General features: G+C 35.3%; 1 protein-coding gene across 1 annotated transcript in view; it reads right to left on the bottom strand.

Moving 5' to 3' along the window:
* brinp1 (bone morphogenetic protein/retinoic acid inducible neural-specific 1) overlaps nucleotides 1-17954 on the bottom strand; it is a 140064-nt gene that overhangs the window by 24218 nt on the left and 97892 nt on the right. The window contains exon 5 of the mRNA XM_015392815.1: nucleotides 14540-14645. Within this exon, the coding sequence (XP_015248301.1) occupies nucleotides 14540-14645 (106 nt within the window). The remainder of the gene's footprint in view (nucleotides 1-14539; nucleotides 14646-17954) is intronic.

Raw genomic sequence — 17954 nt, 5'->3', positions numbered from 1 at the left:
CACTGAAAACATATCACACATCCCTAAACAGAAACATTGTTTATCTTCACACTTTGATTAAAATTAACAGTGCTTAACTTTACACAGTCCTGGCACAGGTATAGTTCATACTGTATTTTGATCTTAATGTATAGAGTTTTTAAAAATTAAATGTGAAATTTCACTTAAAACTATAGCTGAAAGCCAGTAAAAACAAAAACAAAAATTCAATTGATTTGATATGCAGTGCATATCTTTGAAAAATATTCTATAGAAACTATCACAAAAGCATCTGTATTCATAGTTAATCACCTTACCATTTAGGTAACTTTAGAATAAGCCACCCAAAATCGTTAAAAGCATCAGGGTGGTATGCCTACATACTTTACGTAAAAAAAAAAAAAAAAAACCTTTCATAGTGCCATATCTGAGCTGAATATAAAATCATTGAAAAGTGAATAAGTTTCCTATTTCGCTGAGACTGACTTTATATACTGGATATACTGGAAAACAATGAGACAGGTGAAGAATTGGCAGCCTGCAGCTAAACGAGGATCAAAAATGTGTGCTTTATGATTTAGCTCTTTCAGATAGAAACACATTTTGATGCTCAGGATCTTTTCCAAACAAAAAGTGGTGATCAATTAAACTCAGATAATAAAGGATTTAAAAAATTCTGAAGTACCATAGAACGAGGTGATTTGGAGTTCCAAATTTATAATTTTTTTATTGCCTGATCTGCACATGCTTCATAGAGCACCGCACAGAGAGATGAGACAATGTAAAGGGCGGAGAAGATTGCAGGGAAGCCAGATGTCTGCAAATAGTGTTTTAGTTGGTTGATAATATATATATATATATATATATATATATATATATATATATATATATATATACATATATATATATATGCATGAAAGGTGTGCAGCCATTCATCTTCAAAACATTGCATTGCTAGAGGATGTGTGGCTAAGCTTTAACATGTATATAATGTGTTTATAAGACAACACTTTAGCAAAGAGCTAAAGCAACAACAACAAAAAAAACATAGTAAGTAGACAAAAATGCCGGAGTTTACTTCTTCCCTCATCCAATATTTGTTATGCATCAAATATTATGTCCTCAGTGAATAACTCTTTAACAGCCAGACTTTTTGTTTACTGATAATTTTGTGCATCAAATCCTCAAAAAGTCCATCACACAAACACCCAATTGATTTCTCTGTTTGTTTTACTCTTCCAAACTGTTTACAGCATTTTTCATTCTGAAAAAGGGACATGCATTCAGGAACATAGCAATGAGTAACTAATTCATCACTCTCTGCATGACTCGCCAGGGCCAGTTTAATTTATTTTCACTTTACCACTTTGAAAACTGTTGGCTCAGGCTATTCTAACATATTCATAAATCTTCCACGATAGGCTCATGGCTCTTCCAAGAGAGACTCTTGAGGAGGCTGGAGAAAGTGAAAAGAGAAAAGCAGGCGTCGAAGATTGAAAGAGGCAAATTAGTTTGCTTTTGTTTTGGTGCTAATTTATGACAGCCACACTGGGGGTGATAAGGTCCTCACAGGGTAATGGCTTGTGGGGGTGTAGGCCCTTTTATCTTTCCTTGATGGAATTAATACATGTAAACAAATTGCAACTTTTAACTTCTAGCACACAGTTGTATGTTACTCCTGAAAATGTTAATAAATATGTTTTTAAATACCTCATATACCTTTTTTAAATACCTAATATAAGGTTGATAATAAACAAGATGTATATTTACTTAACAGATGTCCCAAAATTACCAATAAGGGTATAAATGAATGTAAAAATGAAACCCCCTTTTAAACACCTAAAAAAAAAAAAACTTTTAAAAGGAGTTTTTGAAACCTGTGAAAATCCTGACTATTTAACTCTGTGCTAATAGTCTCTCTTTTCTCTTATTGTTATTCCTCAATAAGCTATTTTTACTTCTGGGTCTCAATGGAGGCTGAAAATGAGAATCAAGCCAAATGCAATATCATTCTAAGCTTTAGCCTAGAGAAAGGACAAACAAATAAAGAACAGATTAATGTGGTAGACTAAAAGTTGTTCTAATTCCCAGAAGCTGTAAAGGTAAATTGTGCAGATCTTTCATTTAGATCAAACCAAGCAGAATAAACAAGCCAGAATTGTTAAAAATACATTTCTTATACAATGGAATACATGCAGACGCATGACCAATTTGGAAATATTGGTTAATATTCACTGAGGTTTTAATAGAATTTGCAATATGTTAAAAGAATTGCATAGAGTAAAAAGTCAGACAAAATTAAATATATAATGTAAATAATGTAAAATTAAAGAAAAAATGATTTAAACTATATACATTTTGTCACATTGCATCCACAACTTTATACATGCTTTATGTTAAATTCATTAACTACACCAAGTGAAATCTGCACAATATTATGAAAAATAAGGAAACTGCTACATGGCTTTGCAATGTTCTGCTTTTTATAATTGCTTTGCACTTTTAGTGCTGCAGTGTTTTGAGGCATGTATTTATTTGCTTTGAATATCCAGAGAGGATCAATTTTGAACACTACAGTAATTTGCAAAATAATTCAAGTTAGATTGGATAGAGCATGTGTGAATGGCAAATGTCAAGTCGGAACAAAGATTATCCAGTTTATTGAAGTCTGGAGTTTTTCTAAGCAATTTGAATGGAAAAATATCCTTTGATAAGAAAAAAAAACATACAATTCTTAGCTCAGCCTTTTTGTCTTGAATCGGTGTTTTGCTGGAAGATTAACCCTGATCACAAGTCTGTAACACCTTACAAGTTGTCTCCTTGGATTGGTCTGGGTATAGAAAAGTATTACCACTATATGATCCTGCTATCATCATGTGTCAACATGGAGAAATACCTGTGTGAATTCTCAGTCATGGAGGTAGTTTGTTTTTGGAAATATTAAGTTATGTTTTTCTCAAATAGATTTCCTTTTGAATAAGCATAAAGTCAAATTTTGTTCCCATTGAACTAGAGCATTCTCTTACTTTTGATTACTAAGTCCCCTACATGGCTTTTGGACAGCTTTAGGAATTCCAATGCCTTTCAATAACAGCCTTCTTCTTGCTACTTTTTCCACAAAGGGTTAGTTTGTGGCATGATTCTCCAGTCTAAGTTGTGGAATTTTGCATCTTCTCCACACTTTGCATGAGCCTCACTGCTGCTCGGTTAGCTTCTTTGATAAATGATTTCCTTACCTAGTCTGTCAGTTCAGGTGGACAGCGAGATCTTGGTATGTTTGCAGTTGCGTAGGGATTGATTTAAAAGGGTAGATGTTCAAAGCTTAATCCTGATTAAATTTTCAAAGACCTAATAAATTGATCTGTCGGGTCTGCTCCTTCTTCTACGTACAGCTGTTTGTTTACTAAAGTTTACTAATCAGAAGGTTTTCATAGATATTCTGTATTGATGCCAAGTCTAAACCGAACAGACATGCTCTTTTTACAAATTCTTTGACCCTTTGAGGCAATTATTTGCACTGGATTTTATGAGAAATGGGGGTTAAAAGGGGCAAATAAATAGAACTCTAATAAAAATGTGCTTAATAAACTTATAACCGCACATTCTAACAAGAAATATGTAGTTATAAATCAAATTATGGTTGAAAAATTGAGGGTCTAAAGTCATAATGTGAATTAATAGATATAATTTTCGTAGATGTTACAGCATAGTTCATACTGTGGGAAATAAATTAAAACATGGGATATGGGAGGGTGAGGGTAAAAAGAGCAGAAAGTATTTGCTGAGTGTTGTTACAGTGGAAAAAAATCTGACTTTAGGCTTTGATAGGTTGTTCACTTGATGTCAGGAACCACTACAACACTAATCTAAATCTAAGTGGAAGCAAAGAGAATATCTAGGGAGTGTCAGATTCACTGTGTTATCTGCATCTCACAGCAATACCAATTCACAAAAATTAGACTATGGGGGCGAGAAAAAGGGAAGTACATTCCCCTCTCCTAAAACTTGTTTATGTGATAGAAATGAGAATGAAGTCTCTACTGGATTTTTTTTTTTGGTTTGTTATTTTTTTATGGCAATACATTATTAACATTGCTTAGTTCTTGCCTCTTTTGATTTGCAGCAAATGTGTTTTATTCCACATTTTTTACAAAAGCTTTAAAGTCAAATGTGAGCATAGCAGCGCATAAACAACAGCGTAACAAAAAAAAGGAAAAGAAAAAAAAAATAATACAATACTAAACCAGCAAGGTAAACAACAATTTAAATCATATTACCTTAAATTAGATTGAGCGAGTTTTTATTACAGTATCTTCAATAAAATTCAAGATATTTCTGGATGCTATTAAGGATCCAATTGTTTCATTAATGAGCAATTAATAGATTCTTTATTTTTAACATTTGAGTTTTTATAAGATCAAAATAATGCACATTAATTATAAGAAATACATAAATAAATGTGCTACATTCAAAAATAAATACCTGATCAAATAAACAGAGCATGCCTTTGTAAAAGGCAATAAGCATACAAAATAGACTGAGCAGTCACCATGGAAACTTCAAAGTATCATGGTTAAAACTGTGGCTGTTGACATTGACAAGAAAAATGCATTAGTACCTGATGCAACACACGCTAATGGTCAAAATTACTTTTTGTTTTGACAACTTTAAGTAAAGCTGCAAACTCAAAACCACCAACTGGCTGAATTACAAGCTTTTCTCATTGTTTTGCAATCTCCTGTCAGTGTTACTGTAACTGTTGAGAGACGGAACGTTTTGAATGCTGTGCAAAAGTATTAGAAATTTGAAAACAGTATGAAAACTTTGTCAAAGATGGTCTTAAAATTACCTGTGTATCTCTGTGCCTTATTTTTTTAGTAAAGTGCTGGAGGGAAAAGCCTACAGTACTACATGAAAACAATGAAGAAACGATTCTCAATCATGGGTGGCGAGTATTTCACTCCGGTTTCTGTAGACTTATATTTCAGGACAAAAGAAGAAAACAAAAACAAGAGAACTGAGAAAAAAAAAAGACAGAAAATATAATAATCAGCCACAATGGACCTTATTAGAGACAAACAGCCTGTAGGTTTCCTTAAGCAGAAAAGGATGACTGAATAAACTAAATATTATTCTTTAATGGCTGCTTTCTAAAGTCGAATACAGATCAAGTCTTGTTGTGATGTTTTTTCTGTCTACCAAGTCAAAAAAGATTTTATTAACACCAGAATTCATTATTTTTTAAATAAAATAGGGATTTAAAAATATTTATGTCACTGGAGATGTAACTTTCTTAGAATTTGGTTCATTTTAAACTGCAATTTTTAATGGCATTTTTCAGTCTGTTTCAAAAATACATAAACAAAAATCTTGCATTTCCTTTTTTGCTAATTGTTTTTTAATAATGCTTGATAATTACTGCTTATTTGTCAAAGAAGCTATAGGTTAAGGATTAGGGATGCACAATATAATCGGCCCCCTATCGGTATCGGCCTGTATCGGCCTTAAAACTGAATATCTGACATCGGCCACCCCACCGATATTTAACCCAAAATTTGATCAACTTCTGAGTTTCTAAAGTCTAAAAAAAAAAATAATAATAATACTTCTTCTTCTTCCTCTAAAACTTCTTTTTTACAGACTTAAAAACTTCTAAAGATGAGGGAAAAAATATTGATACATTAAAATATCACAATATCTTCATATGCTGATATACCGCCATTTAAAAACACCATATCAATCTCTTTTACTAATGAAATATTGCTATATGTCATCGTTATGCTACGAAATCACCCGAAAATTTACAAAATTTTGCCATATTTTTATATGTTGATATATTGACGCGGTATCGATCTATTTTACTAACAAAATCTCACAAGAATTTGCAAAATATCACGAGAGTTTGTAACAGAACGATGAAATTTCACGAGATTTTGAAAGTAAAATAGATCGATACCGCGTTTTTAAAAATCAATTTGATATCAGCATATGAAAATATATTTGAGTATATTATCGATACAGCTTTAACATCAGTATCGATATCGGTTATCGGCTACATCAGTTTTAAAATATCGGCATATCGGATATCGGCCAAAATCCCAATAACATGCATCCCTATTAAGGATAGATGGGATTACAAGAGTCACATAACAAAATACTGTTAGTTCTTGTTTAATGTTTTCCCTCTTTGGAAGCTGTTGTTGTTTTTAAGTCCATTATAAATAAAGTAACTAGTCAGAGTGAGAATTTTACAGCTTCAATTCACCAATTCAGAAGCTAGCTAAATTAGGCAATGCATTTTAGGTAGATTACAGTAAAACAAATGTTTTATTTATATCCAAACTATAGAATATTTTTGCCACTAGTGTACAAAGTTGTGGAAAAGAAACCTGACACCTTTGTCACAAAAGCAGACACTAGGGGAGCCAGTGATGTTGGATGCAGGAGTTTGCACCACAACTGGAGGGTCACCGCTTACCAGCTCTGATCACCTCAGTCATTGTATTTTTGTGTAAGACACTTAACCCACATTGCCTAATGATGATAATCAGAGTGCGCGTATACGGCAACCTCTGGGAAGCTGTGGCTATGATGTAACTCACAACCATTACTGTGTGAATGCAGGCATGAATATGCAAACCCCCTGTCACATCTTGACTATTTAGCCAGCATATGCCTGATGTATGAAAAATCCGGAAAAAAACGCTGGCATACAGCGTACACATGAGTACGATAAACCACGCTGGCACATGTCAACATATGGCAAGTACGTTGAGAAATTTTGAGATTGCTCATATGTGGGCCGTACTGTAAGTTACACATAAGTTATTTGATATTAGAAACACGTTATTTGTAAGTTTCTCATAAGTCATGTATAGCTTATCCCTAACCTATGAGTAACTTGTGCATATCTTATGCGTAACTTATCAAGAACTTATTTCCAACCCATATCAACGTATTTGATGTGTTTCAGACGACCACTGAACGTGTTTCTAACTTACAGCTACTGTATAATGGCGTATTAGCAGCGGGGTTCACAGGTAACCTGACCCCGCCAGATGGATTTGCTCCGCATATCCATCTGGAAACCTTCCGTTGAAGTAATTTTGGGAAGGGGCGAAAATACTGGTTAGCTGATTGGCCTATGTTGGTGATAGATGGGCCAAATAAACCAATCAGATCAACAAAGCATATGACGTACTAACAGAGCGACGACAAAAACACAACCACAAGCCAGGCTACTCTTGCCGAAACCAGTCAGGAGAAGAGCAAAAACATCTTTTCCTCTGAGAAAAGCCTCCAGAGCAGTGTTTTGCTCTTCTTTCAGTGAAGAAATACTCTGTAATTGCGATTAAACTTGCTCGATAGCCACGCTAACACTAGTTTCATCGGCTGAAGCCGCCATGTTCTTTAGACTGAACTGTCGCGCTTCTTGTTTCCTCACACCTCAACCCGCCTCAAAGCCAACGATGTTTGGACGTTCGTTTGGTGAATGGCTCCAAATTTTCTTTAACGGAGAGTCTCCAGACTGATCTGCGAGTGAAACCTTGAAAGCTTGCTAGATCAGGATGGTCTCACGAGGCTAGTTCACAGGAGGAAACCGTCAGTACTCCTCTAGACTTCAGACGTTCTACAAGAGATGGAGGATCCGACCAGGCTGAGATGGGAATACACAATAGCTTTCCTCCAACATCAGGATGATCTCATAAATTTGACGCTGTTCCAGCTGAAGGGTGAGCGGGAGAAAAAAATGTAAATCCCTTCATTGTCCCACAATAAGGAAATTCCTTCTCTGCATTTTGACCCAATCCCTTGAGAAGCAGTGGGCTGCCATTGTGTGGCACCCGAGGAACAATCAGGGGTGAAGGGTTTTGCTCAGGAAGCCAGATTGGAGGCTATGGGGATTAAACTGGGTACTTGCAACCTTTTCAGAGTACAAGCGTACTGCTCTAACCCACTAGGCCAACGCACTGAGTGTGATGGATTCTCCCTGCATTCACGCCCACGGCCAACAAACTTCCTAGCACACATGACACTGAATCTGCTGTGACTGCAAACCTTTTTTCTTTCCTTTTTTTCTTTTTTATTTCTTCTTTTTTTTTTGGCAGGCGGTAATCAGCAGCTAGGTTAATACTGCAATCAAAGAAATCTTTATAACCAGGCCAGGCACCTCTGGGCGCATTGCTGTCCCCCTCAGGAAACTGGCTTGTGGCATTTTGTGGGCATTAGACTGCCGTGCGTTATGCATAACTTAGATTGTCGTTGGACACAAGTTTTTGAGTCGTTATGAATACTCTATGTATACGCCTAAAATTTAAAAAACACATAGAAAGTTCAGCGTATGCCAGACTATGGCCCTTTAAACGTCAATAAAACTAACCAATAGTGTTGGAAGTCACGATATTATTGACAGCTTTTTTTTTCTTCTTTTTTTCATAACAGTAATCCAGCTATTTGCTTTCCTTGTTTTGATAACACAATTGTACTACTCAAAATATATTTAAATAAATTAATTTGTTGCTTTTTAATAAGTATGAATTAAAGAAATTGTTCATTAGTGCAGACTTTTCAGTATGTGAGAACACCATTTTGAGTTTGTAGTGAAGGGCCTCATGTGAGTACCCACACACATTAATCCCCATCAGCCAATTGGCTTAGAGGGTGTAATGTGTGTAGGTGTTTACAATGAATGCACACACAGATTGAGACCAACAACAAGAGAGATGCAAATTGAAGGTGAGGAGCCTCTCAATGACAGTATTCCTAAACCAGAAGCATGAACTATTTTATGCTCATTAAAATCAAAGGCAAAATGTGCCGGTGATTATACCCACTTCATCCATGACAGTTACAAGGAACTTTAATGAAGGGCCTTACATCGTCTCACCCTTCAAACACTGACTTTTAACTGGATGCCTTAGTTTAAAAAAATCATCCAAGCCTAACTTAAGAGTCTGAAACTCTATTCCTGACTCTGACACATGCAGTGGGCAAAAAAACAACAGCAAAAAACATTTAGTCAGCCACTTATTATGCAAGCTATTATAGAAAAAGGAGGTCTGTAATTTTCGTCATAGGTAAACTTAAACAATAAGAGACAAAATGAGAAAAAAGAAATCCAGGGAATTTGCGTTATATGATCTTTAAAGAATATATTTTCAACTTATAGTGGAAAATAAGTATTTGGTCTTCCGCAAAAAAGAAAGCTGTCTGGCCCTCAGAGACCTGTAACATCTTCTTTAAGAAGCTCTTTTGCCTGCACTAGTTACCTGTGTAAGTGACACCTGTTTGAACTTGTTATCTGTAAAAAAGACAGATGTCCAAACCGTCATTCTACAAATTAAACCATCACCAAGAATAAAGAGCTGTCAAAGGACACCAGGAGGAAACTTCTAGATCCACACCAGAGAAGAAGGAGTAAATCTACAATATGCAAGCAGGCTGGTGTGAATAAATCAACAGTGGGAGCAATAAGAAAATAGAAGACAGGCAAGACCTGATATTGCGTGTGGCCCCCTCCATCTGGGGCCTAACGCAATATCTCATCCTGTGTGGTGAAAATGATCCTGTGAAGGGGGAGCAAAAATCCTAGAACTACACAAAACCTGAGAAATGACCAGCAAAGAGCTGTGACCAAAGAAACAGAGTCTACTATCAGTAACATTATGACAAATCCTGCAATGCCAGACCTGTTCCCTGCTTAAGCCAGTACTTGTCCAGGACCAGCTTTAAACAGATCTCTGAGACTATCACGGAGCAGGTGCATTTATAAGTATTTATACCATCACCTGTATTTATACCATCATATACTTATAGATGCCACCATCTAATTTTGATAATCATTCTTTATTTAAAACATTTTAAGTAAAACATCTTTGTGAGTTGACTGACATGACATCTGTCTCAAAGTTCTTCATTAAATCTTTTAGCTGCTTCTGCATTTGATACATGTCCATAGCTGTAATCATGTGCTTGGTTTGCTTAATCAAATTCCTATTTTAAGGACTAAAGCAAAAATGTGTTGCCATTTTCATTCCATGCTTGTGTACAACAACTTAAAATAATCTGATATAAAAATGTGCAAGTTGGTAGGTCACAAATATGTCATCGTATTAGCTAAACAGGTTTTATTAAGAATATTAATACAAAACTATTACACACATGGTGAGAATGTATTTATTTGCATCATTTGTTTACAACTACTCTTAATATTTATATAAAAAGTGCAAATATGTCACATTTCATTATCCATATAAAATAATTTTCTCATTAGATACCGCTGGTGATCTGTGATCATCCGCACAGGCCAGATGTGACTCCTCCCTACAGTTTAAATGCCAAAAGTTAGCATTTTAGCTAATTGTCTGGTAAAAGGTCAATAGGCATTTGTAAATGAGACACATGGTGGGTGTTCATTAGAAGTGCTGAGAGCTGCTAGGGCTTATTAGAGTAGCACAGGGTCCAGCCAATTGTGTGTTTCTCAAGGGAAAGTCTATAAAGTCCATTTATGCTCTACAGTCAAAGAGGACAATGCTGTCAAAGCTGTTATTTCTTGGCAGTGCTGTAAAGACCAGTCTTGGACCACAATAAACCTGTTAGTGAATTTAACTTTTGTTTTTTTTATGAAAGAAAAGCATTCAAGGTGGGGCCATTGTGAAGTCCTGAGGAAAAACATCTAAACCAAACATGAGGCTGTTTTTGGATCCCCTCTTTTAAGATTTTGAATGAATTAACTGACTTTTACTTATCTTTGGAGTTTATTTTCTTTTTAACCCTATCACAACTAGCTATAGGTGCAAAATATTTTTTTCAAAAATATCCATGAGCAAGGGTTACAATTTTTTTCAAACTATAATAGCTGTCTTATTCAAATGTTACTTACATCAAAGGCAACATTGATTTTCTCTCTGTCAGTTTTACAGCAATGCAACGCTACTCATAAAACATTTTACAAAAGATTCCGTTTTATGACTGTGTATGTATACAGATTAAATTGTAGTAATATGCACTACAATATAAAACAAGACATCAAGGCCCATATTTTGAGTGTACCATAAGTTGGTCTTCTGAAGGAGAGCAACATCTATTTATTCTTGATTTCTTTTTCCATTTTATTTCCCAAGCCATTTATGTAAGAAAGATCAGTGTTGGATTTCACAAGGACTGATTGTCACACTCGTCATATCTGAGCCAACACTGGACACTGTAATATAATGTTTTGACTGCAATGTAAAAAAAATATATATATAATTAAAAGGTCACTGGTCATAGGTTTTTAAGGTTTTAGTCCAAAAATTATTTAACAGTGCCCCGTGCAGATAGGAGATTAACAACTAACACCTGTGACAGCCAACACCCATCTCCCCTACTTCAACTGACATTGTGTTTCGAAATGTATGTCATCTGTGTACATTTTGACACTTATATAACTAAGTACCAAAAACAACCCTCCACCCCATAACAGTAGAACAGATATGATCACTAACAACATGATAACAAAAAATATCAAGACAACAATAAAAAAAATAATTTACTGCCTTCCGATAGTGAAGCTTCTTTTACACCCTTAAAACTTAGTTGTAATATGAGCATAGAGGGGATTTTTCTTCCTTCAGATTGAGAGAAAGGGCCCTCTACAGCTTTAGGCAAACTCCAGAATATTTTAACTTCATAACTTTAGTGTCCAGGCACCTGAACCTTTGGAGCTGTTCTTTTAAGCCTGTGTTTAACACTTACATTCCCATGATTTCCTTGTGTTCTGCCAGACCACTAAGACAAATATTCGATTTAGTTAAAATGAGAACATTTCAGGATCCACCAGACCAGAACAGCTACATGCTGCATTTTAATGCACAGATTTTTCTCACATTTGCACATAATGCACATATTTTTCTTCATATTGTTATCCTTCTCATTTTTTAATCAAATAGTTAAAGTTGTTTAGTAATTGTTATCTTGTGATTCTATCCTAAGGGTGTATTATATTTTTTAGAGTGTCCTTTAGTGTCCTTTCAGCGTCCATCTAAACAGCTGTTCCAATCATGTTACTTGGATTGGGGCAAACTGAACTTTCACATTGAAGATGAGGCAGCAGCACTGGATAGCACATACCGTTACTTTAAGGGATGTTAATCTTATCCAGTTCTTACATCCTGTAACCCAGGAACAGCGACAGAATGATTTGCTAAACCTATAGCTGAACTATATCGAAGCAGTAATGACACAGATCCACTCTTGCCGCTCAAAACAGGCAGAATTAAAATCTCAGATTTTTTCCCCCTTTTTTTTAGCCTGGACACCTTTCTAAAGGTAAAGCTGACAGCTTCACCTATCACAGTGCTTCTACTCTAAATAAAGCTGTGTGCAAGTAAACACATCATGATCAGATCATTTGAGTTTACGGCCAATATAAATGGTGCATTCTGATTATGTTTTTTCACATTTTATTCTGATGAAGGAATTTTGCACAGCTAACCATAGCAACTGTCATTATCAGGCTAATAAGCAAACAGCAGCATCAGGCAAGCTACCGGAGACACAAATGTCAAGGCTCAATAGTTGTGTTTTTGGGTGTTGCGTAAGGCTCCACAAAAGGCTGGCAAGCAAACAGCTGTTGACGTTTCCTCAGCTCGAAATGGAATAAACGCAGGATATTGTAGTGACACCACCTGCTGTTGAAATCCCTTGATCCTCATCAATGTCTCTATGTGTTCAGGTGCTGTATCATCACCAGTGCTGTTTTGCTGTGTTAAATTGCTTTTGCAAGGTTGCATAGTCTCCACTTTTCACCACTGTTAAGTGCTTTTACTCTTTTAAGGACTCAAAAATAGAAATTAGTAAAAATCCCAATGAAAATGTTAATGTTTTACATTTTGCAGACAACAATGCCAGGAGTTTTTTTTTTTATTTTATTTATTTTTTATTTATTTAAAACGCTTCTGATGCTTTTTTATGTTTTTCTCTGCCATTATTTGTTTGGGGAAAAAAATAATGAAAGTAAAAAAACAAAACAAAGCTCATATAAAAATGATTGTGTTCCAACATAGTGCTTTTTAAAAACCATTGTATTTCTGAAAAAAACAAACAAACAAAAAACGTTTAAAATGTTGAAGAAATATAACACTATAAAAAGTAATAAACACAAAAAATAATATGGATAGCATGAATGAGTTCAAAGAGAGCCTTTGACTAATTAGACTAAAAACACATTCATTAGTGAAGCACAGCTTTGCCATTTGATCACAGGTGAATATATATAGACTTACAAAGAGATCAAATCTTATAATTCATCTTTGTGCCTAACTCAGAAATGGTTTTGGCACCAAACAGAAAAGGTATAACTGGAAACATACTCCAGAAGCTCTGTGTTGTGGCTATTAGCAAAGAAAATGAAAGAAATATTCTTTACTCTGTCATGTGACAGTGTGGTGCCAACACTTCTTCAAAGCCTAGAGTTAATAAATTTGATGCTTGGCCAAAATGCTTTTCTTTTTTGGAAAGAAACAAACAAACAAACAAAAAAAACAATCTATTGCTTGGACTATGTGGCACTGCATGACCTTAAAGTGTTTCTTTGACAACAACTTTAGAAAAGAATTAGTAGATGTGCGAGTCAAAAATAAAAATCTGATTCTTGGCCAAGTTTCAGGAACGTACGAAAACTGAAATACACCCATGAACCAACCACCACCAGGAACAATGGGCTATATGCCCAACTCCACTACTTCCTGAACTTCAGCCAGCTCCTTTGTTTCCTGTCATTCATTACTGGACAGGGTAATTAATCCAGGTGTGTTTGGCCAACGTTGTCATGGTTACTAAGGTCAGACATACCTCAATTAATCAGTCTGTCCAGTAATGAAAGATGAAACAAAGAAGCTGGCTGAAGTTCAGGAAGTAGTGGAGTTGGGAATATAGCCCACTTTACCTGAGCTGAATAGCCTCGCCTTTTGTGTGTCTGTCACTGAATATACTTCCTTCTTAGACTGTGACATTGTATAGGACATGAGTATTTTAGTAAAAGAACATAACTGCTAATGAGTAAAAGTTGCAGTCTAAATCCCAGGAGCTGTTATTTATGAGCCAAATGCAAATGCCTTTATTTTACAGACTCGGAGACAAACACATATTGGATACAAATTCTATAAATCAGATTGTGTCTTAAAATTAATCAGACAAGCAATGTTTTACGCTTATTATATGCCCTACACCTTCATATAAAGTTCTGGCTCTCTTTAGTTTGCACAGCTGAAGGAGCTATTTTACATTTAGGCCTGTCTTTGATCAGCGCTTTAAGAAAGACTTAGGAACACAATCACATTAGAACACAAGCAGACATCTATAACCAGAAAATTGTACTGCAATCCCCTAGAGGGGATTCGAGAGCAAATCTATTCCTTACCCAGTGCCAATTAAAAAGTGCATTGACATTCAATTCTTCAGCAACCACAAACCATTTTCCTTCTTCGCTTGACTATGGCTCTCCTTTAATTTTAACAGGCTCCTGCCCTCTGATGTCCAACATCTTAACAAAGCATGGGGCTGAATTTGATTTGTTTACCTTGCAGATGAAGCTTGCTCTCAGGGCTCTGCAGGAGGATCGAGCTAACTGAGTCCAAATTGTCATAGCTGCTGCATCCCAGAGGCCCTGTCCGTGTCTCTGTCACCTGCAAGGAAATTAAGTCTTTAATGAAAGCCACATTACATGAAAGAATAATTATTGTGTCTGTGTAGGTGTGTCTGCCTGTACATTATGCCCAACAAGTAGAAAGCCTTTTCATGTGCAGCAGACCTGTTGTCATCAAACCATTTAGTATTTCTCTCACTAGCTTTATGTTGCAGTAACACATTTAGGACAAAAAAGAAACGATCATAAGACTACCCAGCCATTAACAATGTCGACTGCCGTCAGCGTATAGCATAACAGTTATTAGATGGTTTCCTTTCTGAGAGACTTTCATACATGCTAATTGCACTGCATCCACACTAGTACATTTGTACCCCGTGGCCTTGATACAAAAGCACTTTGATTGTGCAGTTCTAACTTATAGTTTAACGCTTCAATAATAAAATGACCTTTTTTTGCATTAATCCTAATATACATTAGCTGGCTCAGTTCTCAAAAGAAGTCTCATTTGCAATCTCATTTGCTATTGCAACACCTGTAACTTTGGATTTTTTAATGTAGCATGATATGGCTCAGTTTTATTTTCTGGAGTCTCTTTAAAATTTCCTTTTACTAGACAAGGAATGACAAGCCTTTCTAAATATTTAGCTTTTTGTTCCTAAATGTTAACACTGAGCAAAGTAATTAATTGATCTGAATTTATATGCTATTTAAATACATGTCCTCCACATTTGAAAACTCATTAAACCACATTTAGGAACATTTTACTAAAACCATACATTAACAAATTCCTACAAAAAAAAAAAAAAAAATCCACTGGACTTTGTTTCCAAGCTCGAAGATGTTTCGCTTCCCATTCAGGAAGCTTTTTCAATTCAAATGTCAGAAATAGCATTGAGTTCGAGGCTTTATACAATAGCCAAACAAGCCTTGCTTTTGCAAGGGGTGGACCCGTTTAAATGGACGATCAGGTCCACCCCTTTGCAATATGGGCCCTTTGGAATGGGAGTTGTTTGGCTTCTTCTGTTAGCCTGCAATGCCCCATACCTGTCTGACAGTTATTGAGCCAAATGTCTTCAAGCAAAGCCCAGTGGTTTGTTTTTTTAAGATTTTTGGAATTACTATGACCTGGATGACTGAGAATCTTCACCAACATACACTACACTATATTTAGTGATATAAAGTCATAATGGTCAGAAAATCAACTGTAAAACAACAACATTACAAAAAAAGTCAGACACATACTGTAAGGAACTATATTTAGATTTCACATTATTAGCATGAATGCTTTCATTAAAGATGCTAATTTTGAAAATCTTTGGATTAATATGTAAAGCCTAAAAATAAAATTCATAAATGGATTTAAACTAATGGTGAAATATATATCAGTTAGCAAAAACCATTAAGATAGCTCATTAATTATGAAGAATACATAAATTGTGATGTAGACATGAATTTTGATATGGATACTTTAATTTAGAGCTTAAACTGGGAGCACAAAATTGACACCTATCTGGTTTAAAAAGACATTAATACAAGTGATGAAAAACTTGGACCTCACAATTAATCTTTTGTGTTATCCAATAGGCTGTACTGCCTTGGGAAGGAAGATATGTAGGCATAAAACATATCATTGATAATCATTCTGTTATTTAATACAATGCTTGTTTTCATAGTATATTATCTGAAAATGGTCTGTTGTGGGGACTGAGAATGACACTAATGAGGCTAGACAGTGAATCAAACATTACATATGCATGACTAGAAGCCAAAAGTAATGAACTGGAAAACACTGTAAAGTTCCTAGCTGCAAATGCTGCCATGCTGTGTAATGTTTTAATTTTGACCCCTTTTGTAAGATTAATGCAGGTAGTCATCATAATCACTTCGGATGAAAAAAATTAATTACATTAGAATGAAATACAAAGAGCAGAGACAGGTATTGCTACCATTCTTTTGCATTATGTCTGTTAATTTCTTTTTTTTGTTTACTTTTCATGAAACAATAGCATTAACTTTTTGGTTAAATCCAACTTTTCAAACCCTTTTAGAGACATCAGAATTACAAACTTTTTATCATTTAAATGTATCGATGGTTGAGCTGCAGTCATGTGGAATTCCTCCCTTTTTATAACATCCAGCGAAACAAAACTGAAAAAAGCCAGTTTTTCTTCACAGTCTTAGTAACATTTGACCTCAGTAACTTTGGGTGTTTATGTGTTTGCATTTCTCTCTCTTTGTGAGAGAAAAAGTGAGGGAATAAGATAGCGAGACTGAAGTGGGATGCCATTTTTTTCTGCCTTTTTTGCTGATACTGTACCAGATGGTAGGCTGACAAGCAAGAAATTAGACAGATGTATATCTTACCCTTGGCATCAGGCTATCAGTGGGAGGGACTGATGGGGTGGGGGATGCAGATGACAGACAGGGCCCAACTTTTCCAGAGAAATATATAATTATAGCTTTCATTTTATTTGCTCTTGAATAAATCCTTTAGCATTAATTATTTCCCCATCCTTTGGTACATAAATATCAAACAGTTAAACTTGATCCTTTCTGGTTGATAAAGAACATCTAGGTGAAGGTATATAATAAACTAATGTGCTTGGATTGATGAGCCAACTGCACTAATGCATTACAGTATTTACTTTCATATTGAAGTAAGTGTTAAAAGCTGAATCCTTAATTAATTAAAACCAAACTGTTACTACAAATTTGCTTACTTAAAATTGTGATGTCTTACATGAAGAATTATATCAGAGTTTGACTGTTTTATAACTGTGTATAACGTCTGTTTTTGTTATTTACAAGGTATTTTATTGTGCCTCTAGGTCTACCAAAAAAGAATATAGCTTTGGTACAGCTTCACCAAAAATATCTTTCATGAATGCTGATAAAGACAAGCAAAATAATTCACAACACTGCAATTGACAAATGTTTACATTTGTGCCTTGTTTTTTTTTTTTTACTAATGTTAAGATTCTCTCAAATATACCGGTAAACAAGTAATAAGTTTGTATGGTGATTTTTTTATTCTACAAGACATCTAGATCCTCTGATTACATTCAAAGCAAAAGTACAAACTAAACCCGAAACATCATTGTATTTCAAAAGGATTTGCTTGGAGGTAGTGCAACTAAAAGATGATGGTACCTGCCAGTTTACATGGCGCCGCAGATGGCAGCCACGGTGTGTTGGTGCGCACTTTTTAGTTTCTTTTTACTACTTAACTCTGGTTTTTGCGATGCTGGCCGGAGCTCTTTCACCAGAGAAGAGCTCATGAACATCAGGGCAACATCACCAGAGGATTTATTCCCCACTTTTCTTCTCCCTACGCTGGAAATTTTGG

The sequence above is a fragment of the Cyprinodon variegatus genome, unplaced genomic scaffold (assembly GCF_000732505.1).
Source record: "Cyprinodon variegatus isolate N-32 unplaced genomic scaffold, C_variegatus-1.0 Scaffold23, whole genome shotgun sequence".
NCBI classification, from domain to species: Eukaryota; Metazoa; Chordata; class Actinopteri; order Cyprinodontiformes; family Cyprinodontidae; genus Cyprinodon; species Cyprinodon variegatus.
The sequence above is the reverse complement of the archived record's forward strand: the minus strand, read 5'-3'. Positions and strand labels throughout refer to the sequence as shown.